The sequence below is a fragment of the Triturus cristatus genome, chromosome 5_2 (genome assembly GCF_964204655.1).
Source record: "Triturus cristatus chromosome 5_2, aTriCri1.1, whole genome shotgun sequence".
Classification (NCBI taxonomy): domain Eukaryota; kingdom Metazoa; phylum Chordata; class Amphibia; order Caudata; family Salamandridae; genus Triturus; species Triturus cristatus.
Genome location: NC_140588.1, coordinates 12,437,640 through 12,454,533, shown reverse-complemented (window position 1 = coordinate 12,454,533; position 16,894 = coordinate 12,437,640). Strand labels below are relative to the sequence as shown.

At 47.2% G+C, this 16,894-nt stretch overlaps 1 protein-coding gene across 6 annotated transcripts in view; it reads left to right on the top strand.

The window, feature by feature from the left end:
* The window catches only part of LOC146822587 (fibrous sheath-interacting protein 2-like), a 638,078-nt gene that overhangs the window by 537,712 nt on the left and 83,472 nt on the right, over positions 1–16,894 (top strand). For 2 of the 6 annotated variants that reach the window (XR_014962062.1, XM_085606750.1), the window contains one exon: positions 13,392–13,423. The exons of the other annotated variants lie outside the window; for them this stretch is intronic. Coding sequence is in view for 1 of the 2 variants with exons in the window: in XM_085606750.1 (XP_085462876.1) it covers positions 13,392–13,412 (21 nt within the window). In the remaining variant the exon portion in view is untranslated. The remainder of the gene's footprint in view (positions 1–13,391; positions 13,424–16,894) is intronic. 6 annotated transcript variants of the gene reach the window in all.

Genomic DNA, 16,894 nt, shown 5'->3' with positions numbered 1-16,894 from the left:
ATTGGCCGGGCGGCCAAAAACGACCTCGTAGGGACTAAGTCCCACCCGTGAATGCACGGTCATTCTAGTGGACAGGAGTGCTAAAGGCAGGGCGTCAGGCCATTTAAGACCGGTGCTCGCCTGGATTTTGGCCAATTTAAGTTTTAGAGCGCCATTGTAGCGCTCTACTAATCCAGCTGATTGGGGGTGATTTGCAGCGTGAAACTTTTGCTTTATACCTAGTCCCTCACACACATTCTTCATCACTTTACCCACAAACTCACTTCCATTATCACTCCACACCATTCTTGGCATTCCAAACCTAGGGAAAAATTCCTTCACAAGGGCTTTGGCTGTGGATAGAGCAGTGTTATCTTTTAGAGGATAGGCCTCTATCCATTTTGAGAAAGCACAAACAACCACCAATACATATTTCAGGTAGTTGCACCTTTCCATGTGGATAAAATCTAGCTGCAAAACTTCAAATGGATATGATGGAGGCGCAAAATGACCAGCTGGAGTTGGGGTTCCCCTACCAGGGTTGTACTTCAAGCATACCATACAATTCTTGACCACATTCTCTGCACACTTAGGAATTCCAGCATTCTGCCATACTGGAGCCAACAACTTACAGATTCCTTTCGTACTGATATGTGCCATTCCATGTGCCATAGTAACCACTGGAAGCACATATGCATCAGGTAACAACCATCGCCTATGTTCTGACAAATCAATCCAACAACCATTCTCATCCAACTTACCCATACTTTCTCTCCACTTGCTTAACTCTTTCTCTGTTGCTTCAGCTTGAAGGGACTTTACACTCTCTATTGTGTTTTCACACATTCCAACATCACCAACCCATCTGGCAGGGCCTGCAACATACATTCGAGTCTTCACATCTTTTGCTGTTTCTTTCGCGACTTCATCAACAAACGCATTACCACGACCAACATCATCAGTGATTTTCTTGTGCGCACTGCATTTCATAATCGCAACTTGCAACGGTAGGGTCAGTCACTCAAGGAGATCATTCACCAACTTGCCATTCTGAATCTTAGCTCCATGCGAAGTCAGGAACCCACGTTCCTTCCATAATCGCCCAAAACTATGAGCCACGCCAAAGGCGTACTGGCTGTCCGTGTATATATTCACTTTCATTCCTTCAGACAACACGCATGCTCTCGTAAGGGCAATCAATTCTGCTGCTTGAGCCGAATTTTGTGGCACACGTGCAGTTTCAACAATCGTGTGCAAAGTCGTGATAGCATATGCAGCAGTCGTATCACCATTCGGAAGCTTGAAACACGAACCATCCACCCATAAAGTACCATCACACTCGGTCAGGGGAGTATCTTTAAGATCTACTCTCCCTTTCGTTTCTTTTTCTGTTCTAAACAGACAATCATGTTGCTCAATCTCATCTAGGTCTGCTGGAATTGGTAATAGTGTAGCTGGATTCAACGTGTTGCATCTCTTTATGTGTATATGGTTTGCTAACAGTGTCAGCTCATAACCAGATAATCGCGCACTAGTTAAGTGTTGTGTCTTGGTCCTATTTAACAATGTGTCCACAGCATGTGGAACCATAACAATCAATGTATTATCCATCACTAGTCCAGCAGACTGTCGAAAAGACATGGCTGCAGCGGCTGTGGCTCTCAGACAACTTGGCAATGCCCTCGCTACAGGGTCCAAGGTTGATGAAAAGTATGCGCATGGACGCGGTCTGTCGCCAAAAGGCAGTGTTAACACTGATAATGCGCAACCATCTTTCTCATGAACATACAATGTAAAAGGCTTGCTGTAGTCAGGGGTACCCAACACAGGAGCTGAACACAATGCATTACGCAATTCCCAAAAACTTTTCTGACACTCTTCAGACTATGGGATAGGATTCGGTGTGTCTTTGCATGTCAATGCTAACAAAGGTTTTGCCAACAAGGAAAAACTCGGTATCCAATGCCTACAGTATGAAGTAATGCCCAAGAAAGCACGCACTTCTCTCTGTGTTCTTGGCACACTCAACTGTGCAATGGCTTGAATTCGTTCTGGGGTCAGTCTCCTTCCCTCCTTCGATAAGAAATGACCTAAGTAGGTCACTTCTTGTCGACAATATTGCAGCTTTGAGAGAGACACTTTGTGATGGAAGGCAGACAAATGACGCAACAATGACAAGGTAGCTTCTTTGCAAATCTTTTCAGTATCCGCGGCGATTAGTAAATCGTCAACGTACTGAATGAGGATAGCGCCACTGGGTAAAACCAGTGCATCAAGCTGCGCTTTTAAAGCCTGACTGTATATTGATGGACTCTCACATTAGCCCTGGGGAGCGCGTTTAAAGCGGAAGCTGCAACCTCCTAAACTAAAGCCAAAAATGTCTCTACTCTCTTCTGCAATTGGGATGCTAAAGAAAGCATTCTTCAGATCGATCACTGAGAACCATGCAGCCGAGGCTGGAATCATGGTTAACCAAGCAGTTATATCAGGGACAACTGGAAACTGTGGCACAACAATCTTATTAACCTCTCTAAGATCAATCACAAATCTGTAAACAGGTGGCTGTGAAGGATCCGTTCGTTTTAAGACAGGTAAAATCGGGCTATTGCAAACGTTGCCTCTTGTCTCTTCAATCACACCCTTTTTAATTAAATCACTGACAATTGCTAACAACGCTTTCTGACCTTCATTGGAGATCTTGTACTGGGGAATACGTGGCAATCTGACATTGGCTTTTAAAGTGACCACATATGGCGGTATTTCCAAAAGACCCACATCATTGGGACCAGTAGCCCAAAGGGCACCCGGAAGGGATGACAATTCAGGTGGCATTGCATTTTTAGACAAATACATCGGGGAAATCACTTTCTTGCCTAATGTAAGTTGTACTCCTTAAGGAGAACAATATAGCGTGGCATGCAATCTTTTTAGCAAATCTAAGCCTAGCAAATTTTCACCACAACCTGTTGTTAGAATAAGGGGTGCTTTTAGCTCACAAGGTCCAACAGAAAGCGACATAGGACTAGAAATCGGGTTCCTAACTGGGGCGCCAGAAAAACCTACTGAGACATTTATTTCGCCAGACAAAGGCGCGCCAGGGAGTTTTGAATGCATGATTGAACTCTTCGCAGCACCAGTATCCAGCAGAAAGTGCTCCGTTACATTTGCTGTAGTTACTTTAACATAAGGTCCGCTCTGATCCACTGGCACTGAAACAACTCCCTCTCTCTGTCTACGGCTGTCCTAGTAATCATCATCTTCTACGTTGTCATCTTCTGCATAATAATCATTATTGTAGTACTGAGCTGTATTACCAGTCGCGTTGGCTTGCTGATCAAAGCTATTTATGGTATTTTGAGGCGGAAGAGGACGCGCGTTCTGGGGAACATTTCCACGCCCTCTCCCTCTAGGAGCTTGCTGACCACCTCTACCTCTTGCGCCATACACATTACTGTTACGCTGCATTAATTTAGGGCAACTATATTTAAAATGACCTTCCTCTTTGCAATATGAACATTGGTTGGGACCTACAGGGATTCGTGGTTGATAATACCCGTTCATTTGCTGATTACTCTGAAACTGTTGGGGCTGCTGATAAATACCTTGTGTTTGCCTATAATTACTCTGTCCTCCCCGTGGCGGATAGGCCTGCTGCAAGAGGACCTTTGTCTTTAGTCCTTTTGTTTTCTTATCTGTTCTATCCTTCTCATCTTTGTCTCTATTCTCATAATACTGTGCAGTAGCCAGTATTTGCGCTGAAGAGGAAACAGCCCAAGAACTTTCTGAGTCTTTTAGTTTCTTACACAACTCGGGGAGTAGATTCTGCACAAATTTATCAACAAATAACCGTTGGCCACCTTCAGGGCTCATGTCTTGACCACTGTGGTCAATAAACGTTTCTTCAAACCTTGTAAAGAAATCGGACACTGTCTCATCTTTCTTCTGCTTACATGCGGATAGTTTATCCCAATTTACGCGCATCGCAGGCATTATAGTTTTCATGTAGGTAATAATTCTAACAGGGAGTTCTGCTACTAAAGGGTCAGGTTTCGCGCCACCGACTTGGCCAGTATCTGCAGCAATGATATTAGCCCATGTGTTGCCCAATTCTGCAGCGTGATCTACATTACGAATGGATCCCCATAAAGGCTGTGGAACAACATTCCCAAACAACATATCTATGTCAGCCAGATTCATTACACATGATTCTGCAGTTTGGGATAACTCCTTATAATATCCTGCAGGGTTCTTATGGGGGTCAGGCAATGTCTGCTTAAGTGCTAACACCTTAGATCTCTTCCATGGGACATGCACCCAAACACGCTGAAAATATGGCTGAACAGGTGGGTTAGCAGCTAGATCACCAGGTCTCCAAACTGGAGGAACCTCACGCATCGGATATTGGCGCGCTTTTACCTTTTTCCCCACAGGGAGTTCCTGTTCGAACAATGATTGCTGACAATCGCCATTTCTGAGGGACAGTAAAGTCGCAACAGCTTTATCTACCTTGGGGCCCACAATTACACCTGTTTCGAAATCAAATCGCACTCGACACAATTCCTGTGGGTTTGGGTTTGCACCATTATCCTCCAATTCCTCACAGAGGAATTCACACATTTTATCAAAGACATACCTCTGTTTTGGGGCATCCCATTGGTGAAAAACGTTAACAACCGATTCCACATCATAGAGTGAAGGGAAACCAATCCACCTACGCGCCAGGTGATCTAACACCTCTTTCTCTTCGGGACCAGGTAGCTGACTGCGCAATTGCTTACGCTGTAGACCAGGAGTCGCACTAGATGACCCAAAGAGAGGCGACATTAGACTAGTAACTACATTAGCCAGTCGTTGTCGTGCTGAAGGAGAAGTTGAGGCGAAAACGGGGGGATAGACAGAGGGAAGAAAAACAGATTCAGATACAGGTACCTGGGTAGTGTAAGAAGGAGCGCCAGGGGAAGCCGCTGGCGTGCTAGGCAAAGTCGCAGAAAGCGCGGGGGTAACAGGTAGCAAAACTGGCGGCCCTTGAGAGGGCTGCACTGCAGGGATAGGAGCCAGCTGAAGAGGAGCTGGCAGCTGCGGGAAGGCTTGCGGCATATTTACTGGAGGCTGCGCATTTACAAGCTGTGGAGGTGCTGTGGCATTTTGCGCATACGGGGGTGGTGAACTTAACAAGTGGGACATTAGGGAATCTTTTTCTTTCTCTTTTGTCTCATCTTGCACAAGGGGTGACAAAACAGGGTAACATTTATCAATCCCTAGTTTGCGCTGTCTGTGCAATTGCTCATTCATTTGTTCCTCCTCATTATCTTTAAATTGCACAGCTGCCTGCATCACTGACATACCTCTCTCTCTCTTATCCCTTTTCGCTAGCTTTATTTCCTTCTGTTTGGCTTCCTTTCGCCATAGGCGGAAAGAATCAAACATCACCGGCCGGGCTTTCTTTTTAAACAATTTAACCTCCACATTATCTAAGATATCTGTATCGAAACTACCATTTTGGGGCCATTTTAAAACACCGTCTTTTCTGGTGTATCGGATCCATATTTCATTATATGCAATGGGGCCCACGCCATGTTTTACATAAAGCTCATAAGTTGGAGTTCCAATTGGAGGAACCGGACACGAATCCTCCAACTGGAAATCCCTTCTACAACTCAAACAAAACCAATTACCAAATACACTAGCACCAGGCATCTTCGCTCACTAGTCTAGTTCCAAACTTCAAAGGATTATCGATTACGATAGTCTCGTGAATACACAAGTCCTCTGGCTTTGGGGTTTGCAAACTCCAAATAAACCAAAGTTATCCCGAAGGATACCAAACAAATTGGGAGACGCTCCACTTATACTTAACTGAATATCGATGATCAATGGCGTCACCAGAAGACTCTCTCGATTGCTTCGCTCTACCAAAATCGTCAAGGGTCCAAAACAGGGCGATTAATCAGGGCAGCAGTCCTTCGTAGCCGTCGGGACGCGGAGAACCTCGCAGAAAAGACCTTCGGACCACGTCGACATGCAGGGGTCGATGAAGTGGCGGCCTTCCTCCAGAATTTCCACACGAAGCTCCTCACGAACCTCTGGCTTGGACCGGTACCGCTGAAATCGCCCAACGTTGGGCACCAACTGAAGTACTGGGTATTTTAAGCCCAGCGGTGCAGGGGAACACACCCTATGACTTCGGGGTTCTTCCTGTTTCAGACCTACAGAAACACAGAGTCTTCTGGGTGAAGTCAAAGATCAGTTTATTGGCTGCAGACCAATTACAGGCGTCCTAGAAGTACAACAGCGTGTATGTTCTCAGGAGACTGCTGAAAATCACAGAAACGGGCTTCTTCTTAAATACAGAATATCCTGCCTCAGGCATACATTCCTTAGTTTATGGTATGGCTATTACATGTATACATTTCAAACGAAAAGACAGAGTCATGATGACCATCCCACATTCCAGTTAAGCCAGCCCGTAATTATTTACACAGTAAGGCTCAGATCCCACATCAGATATCGATAGGCCCCAATAAACATGAGCATCTCCTGTTTTGGGAAACCAGCCATAAAGCAGGAACAGTCAGGTGTGAAAGAGATTAGCTGGAGGCTTGTGTAGGATGAAAAGACTTTATGGTGTGTCAAGCCCTGATGCTAATCACAGGTGGACAGAGGACGGGGAACTCGTGAGACCAGTTTGACCTGGGGCAGCGGAGCCAAGCTGCCCAGGTCACAGAAAAGTCAAAGAAAGGCACATGTGCTCTAAAAGGCCCGTTTTCGCTTCATGCTATATTGCCTATGTGAGGGCAACCATAAGATGGTCACCGATACAAAATGGAACCCACGTAGTGATGTGAAATAGCGTATACACAGTGCATTCATAGCTAAAACGTTACAAAAAGCACTCGTACATACCGCATTAACCATTCGCGGTTCACTATTACCGGGATAGACAGGGGTAGGGCCCTGCCTCCTACGCGGTCCCAAATTCCAAAGTACGACACTTGCCCGGCCTTTCCCCTTCCCCATAACGCCTAGCTATCCAATATGTACCCCGAAAGCACGCCTCTCTCTGTGCCGACTCCATATATTCTGTAAGCGTCTCTCTAAATTTTAGTTGGGTGGGACCATCCGGGTGCGAGGCCAATTTCGTCTCAAGGACCTTAAGTTCATTATCCAGTTTCCGCAGTGTGCCCATAATGTCTTTGAGTACTCCTGACCCCTTGTATATGCAATAACCCCTGAGTGTGACCTTGAATGCCTCCCAAATGGTCTCAACATTCTCTTCTGAGTCTTTGTTCCATACAAAAAAATCGCGCACCTTTTCCCCTAACTCCTCCTGAAAAACCGGGTCCAACAGAATAGGAGCGTGCAGTCTCCAACTATTGCGCGGGGGGCCATAATCTGCCGACGATAGCGTAAGTTTAACTGGGGCGTGGTCCGAATATGTGCGGGCCAGATGCTGTGCCTGAGTTATGGCGGGGCCCAACCCGCGGGTCACAAACAAATAATCCAGCCTCGCCCATGACGCCGCCTGTGCCGTGAAGTGTGTGCCTTCCAGCTTGTGAGGGTTTGCATGCCGCCAGACATTAATTAAATGATAAGTACTGAGTGTGCTTTGCAGGATAGCTCGAGCTTTTGTGTAATGATGACGGGCAGGGTTAGACCTATCAACCTCTGGGTTACATGCGACATTGAAGTCCCCTCCCCAAATTATATGATTAGAGCTTACATCAAAGATCCGAGCCCATAATTCGGAATAAAAGTCTGGGGCGTCCACATTCGGCCCATAGCAGCAAGCCAGGGTGACGGAATCAGGACCCAGCCTACCCCAAGCCCGACAATACCTCCCCTGCGCGTCCCAGGTAGCCTCAGCCAGCTGGAAGGGCGTGCGTTTCTTTATAAGTATGGCTGTGCCCCTTGCATAGGAGGAATAAGAGGAAAAGATTCGATATTCTGCCCATTTACTTGCAAAAGTGTTAAGGCTCCGGGGATTAAAATGTCTCTCCTGCAGCTTGGCTATGTGCACCTGATGCCGGTCCAGATAGGCTAGTATTTGTCGCTTTTTACGTGAATCTCCCAACCCTCTGACGTTCCAAGTGACAATATTCAGTTTCTCGGACTCCATGTCATTCAGGGGTATATGTGTTTGTCAATGGTAAAAAGGCCCATGCCCTATGAGTACAGCCCAAGGCTTGAAAGCGTATATTCTGCAGTACTGTACCTTGTGCTAAACGCTCAACAGTGAAATCACCTGTCATCCACAGTACATGTAAAACCAAACCATCCTGTGGTGGGAAGAACAGGTATAAACGTGAACATCCCTCTTGTGATCCCTCCCCCTCCCACTGAAGCAGCCCCAACTTGCCAGAGGTAATCACCCACCCCCCCGCCTCCCACGAAAAACAGAAAAAAAGAAGAAGAAAAAAAAACACTCAATAGAAAAGTGACCAGCACACATGGCACAGGCCATGCAGTGCATAACCTTGGGGGAATACCCATGGGGGTCTCCTTAGGTGACAACACAGATACTCCCCGCTCCGAGAGTCCACCACAGATGGTGAGGGCTGGACCCTGATGGAGCCAGGGGTGCCCAGCTTGTCTAAAAAAGGACTCCAAGTGGCCGGTCAGCCGAACAATATATTAAATGAGCACCAGAGTTCCAGCTGTCCAGCTATCGTAACTAGCTTAATGCCGCCATTGCAACCCAGAGTGAACCTGAACAAAAAGAGAATATATCAATAGCAAGCAGTACAATAGTTACTGTGGTTCTTCGTCTGCTCCCAGTGCCGAAGATCGCGGCGATGCCGCTGATGCTCCAATATTGTGACCTATTCGTTTCAAATGTTTAAGGAAGTCCTGCACTTGCTGTGGCTTGGGTCACACGGAGGCGTGCGGGATACAGTAGCGTGTAATCAATTTGGGCTAGCCGCAGTTTGTTCTTGACATCTGTGAACTTTCGCCTTTCCTCCTGAACCAGGGGAGTAAAATCCGGGTAAAAGAAGAATGTGTTGCCATCATATGTCAGCTGCTTTTTGTTTCTCGCAACACGAAGAGCGACATCCCGGTCCCTATAATTTAGAAGTCTCGCTATGATGGGACGCGGCGTGCCCCCAGGGGGTGGGTGCGGCCCCAAAGGGCGATGTGCGCGTTCTACTATGAACTGGCTGGAGAAAGCGTCCGCTCCGACAGAGGCTAACAACAATTTATCCACATATTCCTCCATTCTCCCTGTGTTGGTTGACTCAGGAATACTTAAAACGCGAATGTTGTTGCGCCGACTGCGCGCTTCCAAGTCCTCGTTCTTAGTGGCGACAATTTTCAGCAATTTATCCAGGTGGGTGACCTGCATGGTGACCTGAGTTGTAGCATCATCAGTGTCCGAAATACGCCTCTCCGTCTCTTTTATGCGATCCTCATGTCCGTCTAATCTGTGCGCGATAGCGTCGATACATGATGACATTCTGTCAACCTTGTCCACGATGGTAGCGAACCCCTGCCGGACCTCCTGAAGAATACTCTGCACATGAGTAGCCAGGCATGGCTGCTCCGCTCTGGGCATCCTCGCTGTTGTCCAACCCCTGGTTTTCCTGCGGGCCCCCAGCATTCCGCTTCACCGTCTCGAAGCTCAGTTTGGGTTGACGGTTATCCGACTTGCCCATGGCGCCCCGAAGGTGCGGCACTCCCGGCCCGATGGTCTATGCTCCTGCCTGTGCCTCAATAGGGAGACGGGTTAGTGCACCCAAGGTCTAGCAGGGGCCAGTCCAAGGTGGGACAGCAATACAGAAGGAATATCAAGGCACCCCCCACCAGCGCGCAGCACACCAGGCGGTCCTGGGTCCTCCAGCGCACCAGTAATAAGTAATCCAAATCAAGTGGGCCGTGAGGGTAAGTACAGCAATGTCCCAATGGCCTCAGCACACCATTTCGCCAGGACTAGCACTCAGGGCATTCTCCACGCATATTACCAGCAACTTTGAAGGAGAGTTCAGGATGCCACATGACCTGGTGTTGTGATCCCGTTAATCGTCCTCAAAAGCAGCACACTCTAGTCATCAGCCATGCAGTACTCAAAGCGTGTGCAGTTGTGCCCCCCAGCACAGGTTGGCGCCAGCACAAGCGCGCCCTGTATCTCCAATCTATCATGAGGGGGGCCCCATATCCAGTCAGCACTTCTCTCCCCGCACCCCAATCGCTGCAGAATGACCCACCTTGAGGCCCAAACAGGATTGTCCAGGTCGCCTCGCCGTCAGGCAGCCTCCAAAGCCCCCCGACACATCAGCAGCAAGCAGGTCTGAGCTGAGGCTGGACGCGCGACGAAATGAAATCGCCAGGGCCGCACTGTAGTATGCAAAAGCAGGCACCGATTATCTAGTCACCCCATGATGCAATAGAGGCGAGGCCCCTTATCCTCCAATAGTCGGGCCCCGGGCCGGCTGCGTCCGCACCTCCCCTCTGAGGTTCACAGGGCACCGCGGCGCTGCGCAATCGTTCTCTCCGCCACCTCTCAGTAACGCCGCAGTATACACCGCAGCCACCAGCCAAGAAGTAGGCAGAGCTCCTCACATGCGCTCCGCTGTCTTTACTCACGGGGACAAAAAATGTCTGCTCCGACCTCTCCGCTGAAGTCGTGTCACAGGGCCCAGTCACCTCGTGGGCAGCACCGGCCTCCCGTGATTTTGAAGGCCGATTTAGGGTACTGCGCCGCTCCGTCCCTTTCACCGGTCAAAACTTCTCGGCGTGGCAGCAAGTGTAGAAATGCCCCAAAACAGCTGTGCTCCTCAGCGAGTCTTCATTAGTGTCTTCGCTTCATTCCTCCACCGTTTTAGGCAGCCATCTGAGTAGGATAAATTATAGGATTTATGCGCTGGGCTGCAGGAGCCTTACAGCAGTGCGGCCATTCTGCATGTGCGCCACCTAGCGCCCCCCGAGTAGCAATGATTTTATTAAGATAATGTGAACTGAAAATATCTGCCCTTAACACATATCTTTTTTGTCCCCACAGCTTTCTGAAATCTTCAATATGCATATATCACATATCATCTCTTCTTGTGCACCGTTTTTTCACTCTCTCCGGAACATACTTCATTTCAGCGTTGCATTTTGTTTCTCTTTGGTGATGTCTTAGTTGGAAAGTTGTGTATCTCTTGCACCCATTTTTCCACAGTTACAAAGAACATATATGTTATGTTAATACATTTCTTAAAGCGCATGTATACCCAGGGGGTGTCTTGGCGCTGACTCAGCATAACAAACACATAGTGGGAAGGATCCTCGATACTAGTTGTTAAAAAGCCAGGTTTTCAGCAGTTTTCTGAAGGTTGATAAGGAGGGAGCAGCTCTGATGTTAAAAGGTAATGCATTCCAGCGTTTAGGAGCTTCAACGGCAAAGCAACTACCACCCCAATTAAGTCTTTTGAATCTGGTGCTGGTGTCCTTCAGAGAGTCTTCGGATTGCAGGTCCCTACTGGGTTCATACCACGCTAGGGATTATTTAAGATGATCAGGGCCGAAGTTGTGGAGAGCTTTGTAGGTAAGACAGAATACTTTAAATGTAATTTGATTGCCTAAATATAACCAGTGGAGTCCTTTAATTGCTTGGGAGTCTAGCAGCCGTATTCTGTACACTTGCAGTTAATTCATATGTTGCTTTTGGAGATTTAGGTACAGTCCATTGGAGTAATCCAGTTTTGTAAGAATTATCAAGATGATTACTGTTTTCCTTGAGTTGGGGGGGGAAAGAGGACTTATTTTCCTGATAAATCTGAGGGTGTTGAAGCATGAGGAAATGACTGAATTGATGTGTTCACTAAAATGTAACTTATTAAGACTCCCAGGTTTTAAGCTTTTTTGGCTGGGGATGGGAGAGCGCCTAGTTCTGTGGGCCAGTAAGTGGGATTCCAGAATTGTGGATTATTATTACCAAAGAGAATGACCTCAGTTTTGTCCGAGTTCAATTTAAGGCAATGTTTGCCCATCCAATTGCTCATAGCTCTCATGCAGTTGTGAAGTTGGAGGTTAGTGTGGTTAAGGTTGTTGGAGGCAGACAATACAATGTGTGTGTCATCAGCGTAAGACATGGGTGAGAAGCAAAAGGAGCTGATAAGGGATGTTAATTCAGTGATGTAGATGTTAGAAAGTATAGGGCTGAATGAGGACCCTTTGGGGACCCCACAAGGAAGAGAGAATGGCCTGGATGTGACGTTGTCCAACATCACTGAATATTCTCTGCCCGTCAGGAAGGACCATAGCAGGGCAAGTGCTTTGTTATTGATGCCAAGGTGTTTGAGGTGAAGGATCAAAGTGGAATGATCCACCGTATCGAAGGCCGCTGCTAAGTCAAGAAGAATGAGGGCTGCAGTGCTTCCCTCATCCAAGATGGTTCATAACTCATCGATGGTTTTGATTAATGCGGTCTCTGTGCTGTGCTAAGCTGTAAAACCAAATTGTGTGGAGTCCAATAGATGACTACATTGGATAAATTGCATCAGTTGAGTATCTATAATTTTTTTATTAGCTTTGCTGGAAAGGGCAGTCTAGAAATAGGACGGTAGTTGGCTGGATTTTCTGAGTCCAGATTGGGCTTCTTAAGAAGTGGAAAGATAGAGGCCTTCTTCCACATGGTGGGAAAAATCCCTGTAGCAAACATCCCATTAAAGTTGTTGGTCAGGTAGCTAGCTATAGGTACAGGTATCTGTTTGAGGATGGAGGGGGGCCACTGGTCATAGGGAGATCCAGATTTTGTAGATTGGATGATCTTGAAGACTTTTGGAGGGGTAGTGGGGGTGAATTCACTAAGATTGACTAGAGTGCTGCTACCCAAATCATTTAAGTCATTGCTAACATAGTGAGCTGTCGGAGAGTTGTAACTGGAGTCAGCAGGGCTTGATGAAATTAACAGATTATGTATTTGACCTACTTTGTCGCAGACATGCTGGGCTATCTTTTCACACTCTGTTTGTACATAGGCCATAATTGGAGGTGAATGTAGTCTGAAAAGTATTAGGACTCCCTGATAGGCACTGTGAGAAACTGGCACTGCATTCTACCTTAAGTACAAAGCTCTCAATCATGTCCCATCATAATCACACACCCACTGTTTTTACTTAATAAGACACGTGGCTGTAACTCAGTCCACAGTATGTCATACAGTGCATAATAAACTGCAAATGCACATTTGTAAAACCTCATCCTTTTAGGTAATGCACAATGAAATGATACATGAAGCATTCGTGCAACTCTGCATAATTTGTGGAAAATGGGCTGGTAATGGAGTGACTATTGATGTAAGAATCTGTGTGGTGTGCATTTCCAAAACATGTGGATTTATTATTGTATGTACTGTACAGTGATTATTATTACTTCTACATTTATAAAAGAAAACTGTTTTTCTAAATAAAAAAAAATGGAAATCTTTATTTCAGGTTGAAGGGAAGCCTGCATGAACCAAGAAGAGGTAGGCAAATGTTTCACACCTGCTCAGACAGTGGTGCTGTAGTTACACATAATGTTATTGTTATCTGTGCGCGGTCCTGAGGAAATCCACTTTCCTGTCAAAAAATGCAGTCCTCCATCTTTGCTAGAAATGGCAGATAGCTAAGGTTTATGAATATGTTGAAAATACTAGGTAAATGCCAGTAACATAGAAATTCTGCCATGGGCTCTGGAGCAAGCAAGGAAATCGCACTTCTGACTGTTGTTGGGATAGGAAAATACAGAAATGTACATGGTTTGTATGGTCCCTGGTGCCACTACACCTGCTGCACCAATGGTAGCTACTTCCCTGGTACTAACATCAGCGCATGCCCACTACATGGAAACAGAGAGCTGGTGACTCTAAAAGAAAATGATACAATTAGTGTTGTGCAGACATGTAGCTTCCATTGGTGCAGCAGGTGAACCGGGGGCCAGGGTCAGAGGGGCCCACTCAATGCTGACTATTGCTGTATTTCACAGTTCAAATACCCGTTTAGTGGCTGATTTGTACAAAGTGAAACTAGAAAAGCAATTTATCCCGGCTTTCTCACATTTGCATATGGGTGGGTCTAAACTGGGGTGGCATGGTGAGAAAAAGAATGATGGATTTAACCCAGAGCTCTTGACTGGGGGTGAATGTATGATTTATTCAGCATTCCGTCCATCATTTATTTGCGTAGCACTTTTCACCCTAAGTGGGATAGGTATGCCCAGCCGTGGGTCCCTTGCTCACTGTGCCACTGGATCCAAGCTAGCCTGGCTGATGAAGGGTGATACCCAGAAACCGGTCCCAGGATGCTTGTTTCTGGTCCAGGGAGGACCTGGCTTAGCAGTTCGGTCTGGACTGTTCCCATGAGGCACAGGGTCAAGGCTGATTTGCATATGGCTGGGTCTAAACTGGGGTGGCATGGTGAGCCAAAGAACAATGGATTTAACCCAGATCTCTTGACTGGGGGTGAATGTATGATTTATTCAGCATTCCGTCCATCATTTGTTTGAGAAGCACTTTTCAGCCGAAGTGGGATGGGTATGCCCAGCCATGGGTCCCCGGCTCAATGTGCCACTGGATTCAAGCTAGCCTGGCTGATGAAGGGTAATACCCCCAAACCTGTCCCAGGATGCTTGTTTCCCATCCAGGGAGGACCCGGCTTGGCAGTTTGGTCTGGACTGTTCCCATGAGGCACAGGTTCAAGACTGATTTGCATATGGTTGGGTCCAAACTGGGGTGGCGTAGTGGGCAAAAGAATGATGGATTTAACCCAGATCTCTTGACTGGGGAGAATGTTTGAATCATTCAGCATTCCGTCCATGTGTTGCAGGTACACTTTTTGCCCCAAGTGGGATGGGTATGCCCAGGCGTGGGTCCCTTGTTCACTGTGCCACTGGATTCAAGCTAGCCTGGCTGATGAAGGGTGACATCCAGGGAGGACCCGGCTTGGCAGTTTGGTCTGGACTGTTCCCATGAGGCACAGGGTGAAGACTGATTTGCATCTGGCTGGGTCCAAACTGGGGTGGCGTAGTGGGCAAAAGAACGATGGATTTAACCCAGATCTCTTGACTGGGGAAGAATGTTTGAATCATTCAGCATTCCATCCATCATTTGTTGCAGTTACAATTGATCTTTATTCACAAGCATCAGCTGTCCCTTCTTAAACACGAACAATGCATAGAGCGCTTTACACTTAACATTACTACCAGGCATTAGAATAATGCCAATTGATGCATGGCATTAAAAAACATACATTAATCAGAGATGCCACTGCTGCCTGTATATCCCTGTAGCCGCCGCCAATTTCAGCAAAACGTATGAAACAAGTGGCATGTGCGCAGCTTGATACCAGGCCTTAATGTACTAAAGAGTAATTCTTAACATCCCATCAACCCCCTGCAGGGTTGGATTGGGATTAAAAATCGGCCCGGGCACGATAAAAAAAGTGGCCCACATTTGCATATTACCTTTGCAAAACACTGCTTCGGCGAAGTTTTATAAAAAAAAGGGGGGGGGTGAAAAAATGCTCGGATTAGCTTGCACTGGTGAAACACACCTGAATACAAGTGAGGCCACTTTTGCTCCGGCCCCCTGCCGGCCAATATGCATATGTAAATTGGCTGGTCCCAGCGAGAGAAAGGAAGTGACACCTCTGCCCTTTGATAAAAGGGAGGTAATTGAGGCCCATCTGCCTCCAGAAAGGCCACTCAGGCACTCACTGGGCCGCTGGCGGCATCCGAACAATGCAGGAACTGCCAAATTGCCCCCCAGACTGCTCAATAAATCAGCCCACAGCTGAAACTGGACACCGGCCCCTCGGGCATTGCCCGAGTGCCCGCGTTACCAATCCGACGCTAACCCCCTGCCCTCCTCCCATCTTTCTCAACCTCTTGCCGGCACATTGAAACGATCCCTGCCCACACAACAAACATCAAAGTTTGTTTCAGCCCAGGATGCAGTCCCACTCAATCGATTACGGCCAGCCCTGTTTGTGACCCTCTGCAGCCATCCACCCCTACCCGCACTGCCTCTTCCACAGTGAACTGCTTATCCCTTCTCCACACGATATTGCCATCTGCTTCTGCGTGTGGTCTTCCATAACGGAAGTGACCGTTTTTTAATGCAGCTCACGTTATTTAAAGCAGCTGCAAAGTCCCTTGTGTGAATTGTGAAGTGTGTGCGCTTCACACTACAGACTGCGCGCTCGGGGAAGTTAGAATGTGCTCTGGCGCACGCGCGCACCTTACAGGGAACGCTGCTTATAAGGTCCCAGGCAAGACCGACTGCATTGCAAATACTTGTTGTCTTTGGGGTTCTCACCCCCTTTCCCCTGGGGAGTTTTAGTAATCCCATTCTTTTCGTCACATCCAGCAGCTGTTTTTGTTACCCTAGTCTTGACCCAATGATCTGCCTTCTTTCTCAATTCTTGGGGAGAAATTAGACCCAGGTCTACCAGATGTTGATGCAACTTCTCATTAGTGCAATTGCTCAAAATATGTTCCTTCATAAAACGATTGTAAAGTCCGTTGAAATCATGCACATTATTTCCAGTTAACCATCCATCTAGTGGCTTAACTGAGTAGTCTACAAAGTAAATCCAGGACTGGTTTGGGGTTTTGTGAGCCCCCTTGAACCTACTGCTTTATTCCTCAGTTGTGAGCCTAAAGCCCTCAATCAGAGTGTTCTTCATGAGATCATAAGACCCAGCATCTGCCCCAGTAAGGGCCAGGAGTCTGTCTCTACAGTTATCAGTGAACAGTACCCAAAGGAGAGCCCCCAGAGTGTGACTTCCTCACTTTTCACATTTCACAAGCCCTCTCAAAAGCTGTGAGGGCTTGTGAGAGGCCCTCACAAGCCTCTCACAAGAGGCTTGTGAGGGCAATCACAAGATTGCTCTCTGTCCCTATTTATTAAGTTGCTGCCACCATTGATGGGAGCTAAGCCCATCTCTGCTCTTTCTTT